Genomic DNA, 12,861 nt, shown 5'->3' with positions numbered 1-12,861 from the left:
ACAGACACACACAGACACACACAGACACACACAGACACACACAACACAGTGAGTGTGACAGAAAAGAGAGAGACAGAGAGACAAGCTGAGAGTGGCAAAAAGGAGAGGGGGAGCCAGGCTAGCCAACATAAATGCATGGATGTGTGTGTGTGTGTGTGTACATAGACACTTTGGACACAGAGTGAATGAGAGACAGAGAGAGAGAGAAGGGGGGGGCAAAGGTAGAATAAGAGAGAAAGAGAGTGAGAGCACACACATGAGAGAGAGAAAGAAAGAGAGAGCAAGAGTGACAATAGGTGTGTGACAAAGAGGACAGTTTGAGGGAGAGCCGATGTAGCGTGTGTATGTGAGGGGGGCAGAGGTCGGAAGAGAGAGAGAGGGGTAGAGAGGGAGCAAGCGAGAGAGAGAGAGAGACAGAGAAGGAGTGAGTGAGAGAGAGAAAGAGAGTGAGCGAGAGAGAGAAAGAGAGCATGCATGAGGGAGAGAGTGAGTGAGAAAGAGAGCGAGTGAGAGAGAGAAAGAGAGCAAAGAAGGGAGAGAGTGAGTGAGAGAGAGAGAAAGAGTGAGCAAGAGAGAGAAAGAGAGCATGCATGAGGGAGAGAGTGAGTGAGGAAGAGAGTGAGTGAAAGAGAGAGAAAGAGAGCAAGGAAGAGAGAGAGTGAGTGAGAGAGAGAGAAAGAGAGAAAGAGAGCAAGCGAGCGAGAGCGAGAGGATTTCAAAAGGCCCAGGAGCGGTGTCTGGAGGAGAGCATGCATTTCCCATCCACCCGTTTCCTGTTATTGTCACAGCAGGAAGAGAGGGGAACTGGGCCGCCTGACTTTTACCAGCAGTGAGTGACCAAACCACACACACATACAGACACACACAGAGACACACACACACAACCAGTTCATCCGCATCACTCAGACACAACCTGTTCACCCACTTCACACAAAGAGACATCTTTCTCAAACGTCATGCACAAACACACACACACACACACAGACAGACACACACAGACACACACACACACACACACACACACACACACACACACACACACACACACACACACACACACACACACACACACACACACACACACACACACACACACACACACACACACAACACACACACAGGGCATCAGGGCTGTACAGCAATTTCATCTAGCTCTACTGACCTGAACTTTTCATGAATCACTAGCCCTCTGTCTAAAAGGCACCACAAAATCAAGATGTGAACCACAAGCTTGCTTGTGTCGGTTTGGAAATGCTCCCTCTTCAAACCTCAATAGGATGAGCTTACTGCTTCTAGGCCTAAGGTACACTTTCAAGAGATAGGTAGGTCCCAAGGCTGTACGACCCTATTCACAACACCTCTCAAGGAGACACTACATGGGTCAACTCTCCACTCACTCAGTACAGATACCAGTCTCCGAACCGACAGGGACGCTGGATAAAGACTCCGTTCCAATGAGAGTTCTACTGGGAAGTCACTTGGACTGATAGGAAAGGACTGCACAAGACAAATTATCTCATATTTGGTCTGAATAAATCTCTGGCTGTCTGGCGGAGAGACGCTATCTTTTAGGGTGTGCTGACAGGCTGAATCCAACTCTCGGGGGTACGAAGTGTGTGTGTGTGTGTGTGGACTTGGCCCTCAGCAGGAAACTAGGGCGTTTGGGGAGACAGCCACATGACTTACTGACATCACCAGCCCCCCCCCCCCCCCCCCCCCCCCCCCCCCCCCCAGCGGAGGGGAACTCGGGACATCTTTACAGCCAACGCGACTCCTCCCACTCCCAGCGAGCCAGTGTTCAATCCAAAGGACCATCTTCAACGATGTGACTGACAGACCAGGTCACAGGGACGCAATTCCATATAGGCAGTAGATCATGACGTATTTAAAGCATGTCGTAAAAGGAGTGTGAGTTGGAATGAGGATAAAAATCTAGCTTATAGCAGATTTCAAATGTCAAAAGCTAGGCCTACTTCTCACTTTGCCAAATCCAAAGAAATTCATTCTGAAAGGGCCATATTTAAAACTAGACTGAGCATTATTTTAAAAGGTGAGTTGAGTTCATTTTGTTGCATTGTACCATGGATACAACACAGACAAAAACACAAAAAACACAACAATCACATACACAAAGGCTAGCTAGCTCTATGGTTGTGCTTTGGCACACCTGGGACAAGTCATTAAACTAGCCTGACATTGTTTGCAGTGGACCGTCAACTGCTGAACCGGTTGAGTGAGAGCGAGAACGGGAGAGAGAGAGACAGAGAGAGAGAGATAGAGGGAGAGAGAGAGAGAGGGAGAGACAGAGAGAGAGAGACAGAGAGAGAGACAGACAGAGACAGAGAGAGGGGGAACAAAACAAAACAAACAAGACTGAGCAGTGATTCGATGGGCAAAGCCCTACTCGTGCATTCTGGGACATAAAAAAAAAACACCCAACATTCTAGAGGCCGGGCCTCTTTCATAACAACGTCCACACAATGGAGGGCCGCATGCACTACTGGGAGGCAGGAAGGCAAACACTATTAGTGTCTTCTGCCACTGCGTAGGCGTCCGAATGAAAAGGTCCAGTTCCTTCCCTGGACCACACCCTACTAAGCAGTCAGTCATTCATGACCTGTGTCTTGACTAAAAAGGACTACAGCCTACCGTACCTTACACTGACAAGATTTGGGAAAGATTTGGGAAAGATTGTAGTCTTTTGAGTAAAGCTTGAATGAGGGGCATTAGGTTACAAAGACTACAATCTTTCAAGAATCTTTCCCAAATCTTTGTCAGTGTAAGGTAGGCTTTAGCAGACTAGCCATGTAGTGTCGTAGCCCAATTCGGGCACAGTTATCTCTCCAAGGCTAGCATTCTCTGGTGCCTATATTTGCATTGCCTGTTTGCATATGGCTGTTTCCCATGCGCTTTCCAGTGTGCGGCTAAAGAGACAGTCTTACGGTGTGTTTCAGTGCTTAGTGCATGGAAAACAAGGCTGTGACCTTGCCGTTTTAATGTGCCAAGCTCCCGGGTAACGGATATAAACACACACAATTCACACACACACAGAGGGCTAACCAGTTGACACTTTACAGAAGCCATTCCTCCTCCTCTTCATCCTTCTCCTCCTCCTCTTCCTCCTCCTCTCCACCTAGGGCTCTAAATATTTACACAACTCCATCAGGAAGCGAGAGAGCGCAAGAGAGAGAGAGAGAGAGAGAGAGAGAGAGAGAGAGAGAGAGAGAGAGAGAGAGAGAGAGAGAGAGGAACTTTGAGCCATCACCAACATGATCCTTCCCTTGTGTAACAGCAGAGTGCCGTTTACAGGCTTTGGACGCGGACAGAAAATCTGAGTCCATCTCCTGAACAGGTCAGCTGCATCAGAGGGGAGCGGGGATCACGTCAAGTGTCTCAGAAACAGCGCCAAGACCGACTGACGGATGTCCCCGGAGGAACGAGGCAGATGGAAGGGGCGGGGTGGGGTGGGGTGGGGAGGGGAGGGGTAAAAGTGTCAGGAAACCCCCCTCAACCCTTCTATAACCCCCCGTCTCAGTTTTTGGATGAGGTCCACACCTGCGTGAGGGGCTGATATAGGCCTCGAGGAAGAGTTTTCCGAGAACTGCGTCCGTGGGAAGAGAGGATGGATGGGGAGAATGAAAGAGAGAAAGAGATAGAAAGAGAGAAAGAGAAAGCAAGGCTCCTGGATTAGCACTCAATTTCTTCTTCAAAGTGTGAAAAAAGTTAAGTGGGTGGGGGGGGATGGGGGGGGCGGTGTTGGGGGGGGGGGCATAGCACAGAAGAAGACGGAGAAGCAAGGGAAAGCCTGCCAGAGGAGTGACTCAGACTCATCTTCTGGAGAGAGGCAGACCGTGGGTGTTTCTCTCAGTGAGAGCTTTCTCCTGTGGCGCGATCGCAAGCTCATCTCCCACTTCAAACAGCTGCCCCTGTCAGTGCCGGAGCGCACAGAAATGTGCTTGATCTCGGTTTGGTCTTTGCCTGCGCCTGCCTCCAGCAAGGCTAAAGATGCAACGGAACTCAACAAAGGGCATTAGAAGCACCCCCAGGGCAGAAGGAACCAGCGAAATACTGCAGAATAAATAAACAACCAACCAACCAACAGGCCCGTACTGGGGCTCATCGCAGTGAGATGGTGGACCAAAACGTTCTGAAGACGATGAAACAATGAACAAAACGACGAGCTAAACACAATCATAACAAACACAGGGTGGTGGCAGCCTAGTGGTTATGGAGCTGGACTAGAATACGTCAGTTGTCTGAAAAAGTTCCCGTCTTCCTCCTTGACCCACATTTCTCAAGGGCCCTTTCAATATAATTGAAATGTATAGGCTAGAAGTGTCTGCTACATGAACAAATATAATGTAAATAACCTAATGACGCACAACATAGCAACATGTCCACATAATTCGAGCCCAAAGTATCAAGTATCATTCTCCTCATACCTGCTGTCATGGACCAATGTTGACCGTGACACATAAACACACAGTAAACATTAGAAGAGCACCATGGCAACCCCAACTGAGAAGTCATAAGTCATGATATGAGCTCCAATGGTATTCAAGCCCAAGATGACGAGTTGAGAATTTCTTTAGAACATTAAAATGAATGTGTTTAAAATGCACTTAAGTCAATGTTCTCTCGTGTTGACTACCGCACTATCCAGCTTATTCCTTAAATCCGAAATCTGTCCCGTTTTCAACTTCCGTTCATTCTGTTTACATATGGCTTCGTGCATTCTCAGTATGCAAACTGGAGTATGCTTCAACTTAGATTTCTTTCGAAATGTTGACAATTCTGCCGTCAGCATGGATATACTACATAATATTTAACCAATATAAATGATAAAAGTTTAATTTTATCATGGCGACGCCCATTGTTGGCTAAGGAATATCGTGAATAGTCGGACTAGAATGTGGGAGGGTCTTAGCCTCATGACAGAGAGCAAAGAGTGTTCACCAACGTGAGCTCACTCAAACTGCAACCCTCTGGCAGCAGTGGGAAAGTGTGTGTGTGAGTGAGTGTGTGTGTGAGGTCTAATGCCCGTGACCGACGTGTCTAGGGGACAAGCCCATCAATAACGTCCCACTGTCAGACACACACACAGGCCTAACTCATCCTCCACCCATCATGACGAAGCAGCATCCTCGGAAAACAAGCCCATGTCATCATCGGTGGCATAGAGATCATCGCTTGAGAACGATAACAAACCAGCCAAGAGTTTATGACCCTGTTTCTGTTCAGGTACTGATGACAACTTCCTCATTATGCTACCGGGAATCTAGGATTAAATAGGGCTTCATCATTTAACAAAAAAAAAAAGAGAAAACTACGCCCAGACGAGCCCTGAAAGCACCATGGAATGCTAGAACAATGTCGGACGTCCTTGTCCTCACATCAACCTTCCGGGAGTGTTTTGCTCCTGGAAAAGCAAAACTGTATCGGAAGTGAAATTCTGCTCATCTTATCAGAGAGTATGCTAACTGTAGCCATCATCTAATCACAACTGTTTGTGTGTGTCTGTGTGTGTGTGTGTGTGTGTGTTAGGGATGCAACGGTTTTCAATAATTTATTGAACCGTTCGGTTTGGCCTGTTCGGTTCAATAGACTCACCTAAACCGCAATATTTCGGTATACGCGACATTAAACTTTTTATTTAATACAAGGTTATTGCGCGCGCGTAGCCTGGGAGCGATAGAGAGGAGTGCTTAGGACCCGGGGGATGCGTTCTCTCTGACTGTTCAGCTTGCCTCTCGTCAACCTTGCAACAACCAATCAGAATTTTACTGAATTTCCCAAGAGCCAATAAGCGCGTTGAAATGCAAATGAAGGAGTCATGTGAGAAGAAACAAACTCTACCGGCGGCTGCATGATCATGGCGACATTTGAAGTAGCCCACGAACAAGGCAAAAAGACCGTCAGTAAACAAAGCACAGTGTGCATTGCAAGCACTGCTTCACAACGATCACCTAATAAAGGTAACACATCCAACATGTCGGCCCACTTGCGCCTTCATCACCCGGCTGTAACCTTAAGTGGAGCAGCACGGAGAGTTAGTTTGCCACCGAAAACCCAACCATCCATTGCTGCAGCCTTTCGACAACAATATTCCTATAATTCCCAAAGACATAACGAATACGACGGCGTATTAGGGCCACGTATATATACTTTGTAAAGACGCAAATTTGCCACCTTAGAAGGTCGAAAATTTGCCACATTATAAAGTCTGTGTGTAACAGTGTAACCGGTGGTTTCTGCCCTGCGTTGATTGCTCGCTAGAGTAGCCTAAGAAAGCGTGACGCCGGCACAGCTGAGTGTATTCTCTTTTTGATAGTTTACTGGAAAATATTGTAGGGATGGGAGGTTATAGGAGATGGGGAGGCTGACATGTCATTCCAAACTCGGGTCATTTATTTTCCTGACGTTGTACATGCTAGCCTACGGGCAGCGGGAGGTGTCCACTCGAAAAACAATAAACTCACTGCTAAATCAGTCAATCGCTCGTCCACTCGTCAATCACACAACTCTCTCGCACACACACGCACACACGACAGGAGACACAGGGGAAACAGACACTTTGTGAAGTGGCAAATGTGCCACTTTCTTCTCGGAATATTGCCCCCCCCCCCCCTGACAACAGGTTGCAATAATATTCATTTCATTGTTCTAATGTTTTTAATGCTGCACTGCACTTTTGTCTATGTTTACATTTTTTACGTTCATAAAAGAGGACAGGGCAGGCACTCCCAAATCAAATATCCATTTGAAACTACACATAATACTACCTCACCAATTATTTTGAGAAGATTTTCAGAATTGTTCACTACTTTTTTGAGGGTGTATAACAGTTAAGTATTTTCTTTAAATGTGTGAAGAACAGTGAGTTTATTAAATAAATAACTACACATTACTTCATGCTGCACTGCACTATGGATAACATTGCCTGTTTATGACAGAAGGCAATGATGGTGTTCTTTTCTTTTAATACATTTTTGTGATTCTGCTTCATCTGTGTCAGGCTATGCATTTAATATTTTCTCTGCAAGTGTAAGTAGAAGCACATTGTTGATTTGAAATAGAAAAGGCAAATATAGCCTCCTGTATGCTAGAGCCAAGATAATATTGATATATTGAAACCGAACCGTTACCGTGGCCCAAAAACCGTGATACAAACCGAACCGTGGCAAAACTGTACCGTTGCATCCCTAGTGTGTGTGTGTGTGTGTGTGTGTGTGTGTGTGCGTGTGTGTACGTGTATATGGGTTGGTGTGCTAAGCACACATGACAGAGAGAGAGATAGCGATCTCTGCTACCCTACAGTATGCGCTGGTTTGTGCAATCACAGGTGAGGTATGTGTGTGCACTGTGTAATTATGTAGGCTATGTATAGTAATGCCCTGAGCATGCAGTGGAAACTCAACAATGACACACACACACACACACACACACACACACACACACACACACACACACACACACACACACACACACACACACACACACACACACACACACACACACACACACACACACACACACACACACAGAGTACAGGATGCAGCCAGTGAAAACAAACAGCCATAAGTACCCATTCATTTTAAGGCCTGCACATCCGACAATCACACCACTTCTACACTGTAACCCATTCAAGTAATCTGGAGTCCTAAGTATGGCCACCAATACAATACCAATGGTGGACCTATGGACTGCTACAACAGGCTGAGCCAAAGCCAGCCGCAAGCTGGCTGACCAGGCTAGGCCTATTCCTCCAGAGCCGTTGGTCACGTTCCACGACCTTCAGTAACCTGAGAGGAGCCTTGCGTTATCTGTCCAGCTTACTTATCTGCCGCACGTCTAAAAGTGGACGTGTGGAAAAACCCACCAGGCATGTGTGTTTACATACCTGAGGCGCGCTCAATGCTTTAACCCTCTTTAACTCAAATTTGCAAACAAAGCCGAACGTTTACAAACGTTTTACGAATGTTGCCGAACAGTTGGATCTCTGCGAACATGGACACATCGTTTACATGTACTTTAGTATCCCGGTTATGATCAGGATTTTTAAGTATCCCGGTCTTGTTTTTGCACATGCAAAGTATCTTGTATCCTGATTTCAGAACCCGGCATAAGCCCGTATCCTGGTTTTGAGTAACCCGGTTATGCTCGGTGGAGTACTCAAATAAACCGGGATATCGTTCCATGTATACACCTTATCCCGGTTTCTCATGGAAATGTGTGATTGCACTGGAAACAGGGATAAAGTGTGCTAACAGAACTTTATTGTTGGTAACCGGAATACTAGTATTCGTCAGAGTGGAACTGGACGCGAGCTTGAAGATAACAATGGACCTATCGGTATAATGGAATATTAACACCAAATCGTTCAACTAACTGTTCAAAGAAAACATGTTCACAATGAACGTTGGCCACTGAAGTGTGGCCAGATACAAAGCTTTCATTTTATGTCATTGTTTATTTTATCCCAGATGGAGGATATTAACAGAATAGACAAATATCTTCTCTCCTCGTCAATTTAGACTAACTTGTTTTCGATAAATGAGAGAAATATTATGTGCTACAGTACCTGTACATGCGTTACCTGTACAGTAGCAACACAGTTAAAGTGTCAAGAGAGGGGAGAACAAGGAAAGAGTGATCATTCAAAACGCTGTCACAATGTCTCAGGTGCACAGGTCTTAGCACTGCTAAGAGGGCCTAGGGCTTGCATAGCAGTTTAGCTGGTGTGAAACTCTTAACATGCAAGGCACTGAGCCACCAGTGACTCCCACAGGTGTTAGCCCTACTACCCCCCTCCCCCCTCCCCCCAACCCACACAAACACACACACACCACACACCCTCCAATACATAATGAAGCAACCTCTAGTGGATCCAGTCATGCATTTTAGCACGGATTTCCAACGAGTGGTTTGCGGCCCACTAATGATCCATGAAGACATTGCAGGATATCCCTGACCAATGCATTCAGTGAGGTTGCTTCACTGTGTGAATCATTGTTTGTTTTTTTCCCCAGCAGCAGCCCTCCTCAGGGCTGCTCTCTTAAATCAGAACTGTGGGCCCTCCCGGTCCGTCACTGTCACAATCAGTTGAAAACGCCGGAAGTGGCTGTGGGAGGGAATGGGGAAGGAGCAGAGGCAGAGGCAGAGGCGAGGCGAGCTGGAACTAGACGTTGTGAGCTGCAGACGTTGGATGGAATGATGTGCCCACCCATCTTTTGCTGCAACCAGTGCTTTCTGTTCTCCTTACTGGTGCCGTCTCATTGGCCATGACCGGTCTGTCTGTCTGCCTGTCTGTCTGTCTGTCTGTCTGCCTGTCTGTCTGTCTGCCTGCCTGCCTAGCCTAGCCGCAGGCCTTCTGCCGTCCTTAAATCCTGCCAGTCACCCTCCCGAGTCACTGAGGCTATTTCAGGAGCCACTGAGCTGCCCAGAGGACAAGCATCTTCTCTCTAAAGGGTTAAAGGTGGACCGCATAATCCAGATCTCATCTATGGCTTCTCAGCGACCAGTGTTTTTCGAAGACGCAAGCCACTGGTGTAGCCAATCGCTGGCAACTTCCAGTTATAAACCAATGGCCCACACGGAGACTCGACCTGATCCGACCTGTTGTTACACCTTAGCTAAGGCCTGTGCGTTCAGAAGATAATGAATGATCACCTTCGGTTGTTCTATGTTACCTATCTTGATATACCAGTTTGAACCCGCGTTTACTACAGAACAAACCCAGCTTGGCTTAGCACGGTGCCGCTCCAAGTATCAGTGCCGGGCGGTTTCAAGCCCTGTAAGCCCTGCAATGTGTGGTGAGGGATCCAGCAATGCAAAAATGCATCTCTCGCACATGTTTTGTGCATACAAGCACGTATTATTTTAAAAATAACATGCGAGTGATGCGGCGAATTCTTCACTTCCTCATTCCACAATGGACACAAAACCAGCAAACCCTTTTGCATAGTTCCATGGAGGCCCACAGGAAAGTCAGGCCACCCTGACCGTCGAGTCACGGCTGCTTCCTCTGACGCATGTTTGATACGCAAGGCTGCCTGGTATCCTCGTCCATCGACCTAAGCTTTGATTAAGATCCACTAATGAGCTTTGGATGCGCATGGCACACGTATTCTACGCCTTTTATAACTGCAACCCAAGGGCTAAATGCAGATCTACCTAAATCCACCCTTATAACTCTCTCTTTAAGTGCAGGTGGGCAATAAAAGCTCAAATGATTGTGGGAATGTAGCTTCCCTTAATGTATCTTAACACATTTATAAAATATGTATAGCATTTTCCCAAGAGGACATGCAAGTGATGCAACAAGCACATTTCAAAATGAGAAATAAATTGAGAAAGATAGTGCAACTTAACTGACAATTATTAACATGAATGTCTAGAAGTGTGCCATAAAGACTGGGATTTGAAGGTTTGTCCCCACTCGAAGACCAGAGCATAGGCTAAAAGTTTGCATGGTGCTACTGTTGCACAATAACGAGGCTACTCCTGTGTCAACGCCAAGCCTACTAATGCCCAATTTGACAGAAAGCGCCTGTCTCTAAATCATGAGAACTGTTAGTAATAGCAAAGCAGAGCGGAAAAGTGGAGGCATGTGAACACTGAAATCCAGCTGCCACTATGTTAAAAAGCGACTATTCAGCCCGGAAAGAGAACCGGTGACAGCTGCGCTTGGAAAACTGATGTTTGCTCACTGGCCAAGTACATCCGAGCAATCAACCCCCACATACCTATCTGACAGGTCAATGTTAAACCCAAAATGGTACAAATTCAGCGCTGGCTAAGAATGCCATAGTCAATACCAAGTTTACAGGCTGCACTTCGACTCGAAGTTTTAGCTGTGCGCATCTGCCTAAATTAATCATTGTGGTCAAACAAGAACTGACCCAATCATTTATTCGGGGGGAAGGAGTGTTCGCACACAGCTCCATTGTACTTGAAAGGACGGTGTCAAAGAAAACGCCACGTAGATAATTGTCGACCTGGGGCAAAATATAGAGTTCAACCCGTTTATCATCAAACCAAGCACTAGCCAGCCAACACCTATGAGTAGCAAGTTGCGCTCATCTCGACCAACACTGTAAAAACACAATTTGGGCCACTATCAACACACTAATAATCACACCAAGGTGGCTAATTTAGGATGTTGTTGCATCTGAAGGTAACAGCATAAGCTCATCGTATTAGCGATGTAATCCTAGACTGAACAACCAGATGCCTCTTCAAAACATAGCCTGTCTGGGCTCTGTCCTGTGTTTACCTGTTAGGTTGGTGGCTAGCTAAGCTAACTAGCATTAGCCCATAGCGAACACTGTCGTTAGCTGACTAGCTACCTAGCTAGTTGTGCTGTCACTACACAACGGAAAACAAACTCAATATACAGCACTCAATGACACAGCGGACTTACCTCTGCAAACATTATTTAAAACGTTGCGGCACTAGTCCTTCAGGCTAACCCCACCACATTTTCTCACACGTTACGTCGCTATTTTCTCGTTTAAAAACTGATAGGTTTCCAGAGTCCGTACACTCTCCGGATAGTCGCCATATTGCTAGATTTACATCCCCTACTCTGACAGTCTCCGCTGATTGGACCAATGGCTATGACGCAAGGGACATACCCGTGACTAGGGGCGTTTTTTTACTCAACAAGCGTTCAGCGGTTCAGCGCCTTCAACACTGATTGACCCAAATTAAGAATTGCGATGGTAGATAGATACATTGTGAACGCAGTAGTTCATACATTGTTGCTACATTGTCAACATTATAGACACGTACGTAGACGTAGCCTGCAAAACAAGTTAGTCAACAGCAGCTGAAATCTAGAGCATAATAGCCTATGTTTTCTCTAATATTATTATTTTCACTGTGAAAATTACGCATCTCTCCCACATAGTATTCATGTTTGGAATACATACAACAATACAAGTGTTGATATGATGTATCTCATTCCTTTGATATCTCAAATGGAATATTCGGCTACGTTTTAATATGGCTTACAAGCAGTGTAGCATACCTCTTGTTTAGGTATCCTAGTAGTTGGCATGGTTGACTACAAAGGCCTACTTCCAGAGGCGTCTGGAATAGGCAATGACAATGCCCATACCTCTATAAAGAGGAACCTCCATAGGTTCCTCTTACATAAATTGAGTTGCTTTACTTTCCTCATATGACAGAAACATGTCTTATCTCAGCATCTATCACTGAAGTCATGTGGTGAGCCTGCTGTTTGCTCGAAATAGGGTGAAAAAAGAAACAAATTGGCACTGCGGTGCAAAGACAAGTATGGCTATAATCCCTTTTGTGCGAGGCCCGTCGATGACAGGTTAGGCCTACCTGTCTCCAGTTGGATAAACACCCAATCGGGTCAGTCAGAAATCTGTGCAGACCCACATTGCAGGCGTTTAATAGTCCATGCTTTGTCGCTGCCACCAGGTTCCCCATTTGATCAGCAGAGCTGTGTTATCATCCAAATTGCCCTCTCATATTTCCTCTGTGTCGCACAGGCACGCCGGGTGTGTATCTGATAAGCACTCCATGCCGAGAGCAGGGCGTTTGTGAATCTGATTCATCCCTCTCGGCTTACCACCCAGCTGACACTCCGTAGATCTGGTTTGTCTGGCCAGTTAATGCAGCGTTTGTATGATCACAAGACAAAAGCGAACTCTGAGCCTTGGTTTATGAACCTCAATTGCACCGTTATTGCTGGTGCACATGCATCACCTGTGGCGCTATTTTTACGTTTTATGTTGCGATGCGGAGAACAGACCACCCGCCTTCACGAGCTTTTAACTGGGCTGTTATGTTTCTGCTTAAATGTGTTGTCGTGTAGGCTACGTAAAGACT

General features: G+C 46.3%; 1 protein-coding gene across 3 annotated transcripts in view; it reads right to left on the bottom strand.

Annotated features, from left to right (window-relative positions):
* snx13 (sorting nexin 13) overlaps window positions 1-12,490 on the bottom strand; it is a 44,213-nt gene extending 31,723 nt beyond the window's left edge. For 2 of the 3 annotated variants that reach the window (XM_062529035.1, XM_062529036.1), the window contains exon 1: window positions 12,352-12,490. In XM_062529035.1, the coding sequence (XP_062385019.1) occupies window positions 12,352-12,459 (108 nt within the window). In that variant the 5' untranslated portion in view covers window positions 12,460-12,490. Of the gene's footprint in view, window positions 1-11,422; window positions 11,572-12,351 lie in introns of those variants that run through there. The other variant, XM_062529037.1, reaches the window with a different exon arrangement.
* Between the last annotated feature and the right edge of the window lie 371 nt (window positions 12,491-12,861).

The sequence above is a fragment of the Sardina pilchardus genome, chromosome 24 (genome assembly GCF_963854185.1).
Source record: "Sardina pilchardus chromosome 24, fSarPil1.1, whole genome shotgun sequence".
Lineage (NCBI taxonomy): Eukaryota > Metazoa > Chordata > Actinopteri > Clupeiformes > Clupeidae > Sardina > Sardina pilchardus.
The sequence above is the reverse complement of the archived record's forward strand: the minus strand, read 5'-3'. Positions and strand labels throughout refer to the sequence as shown.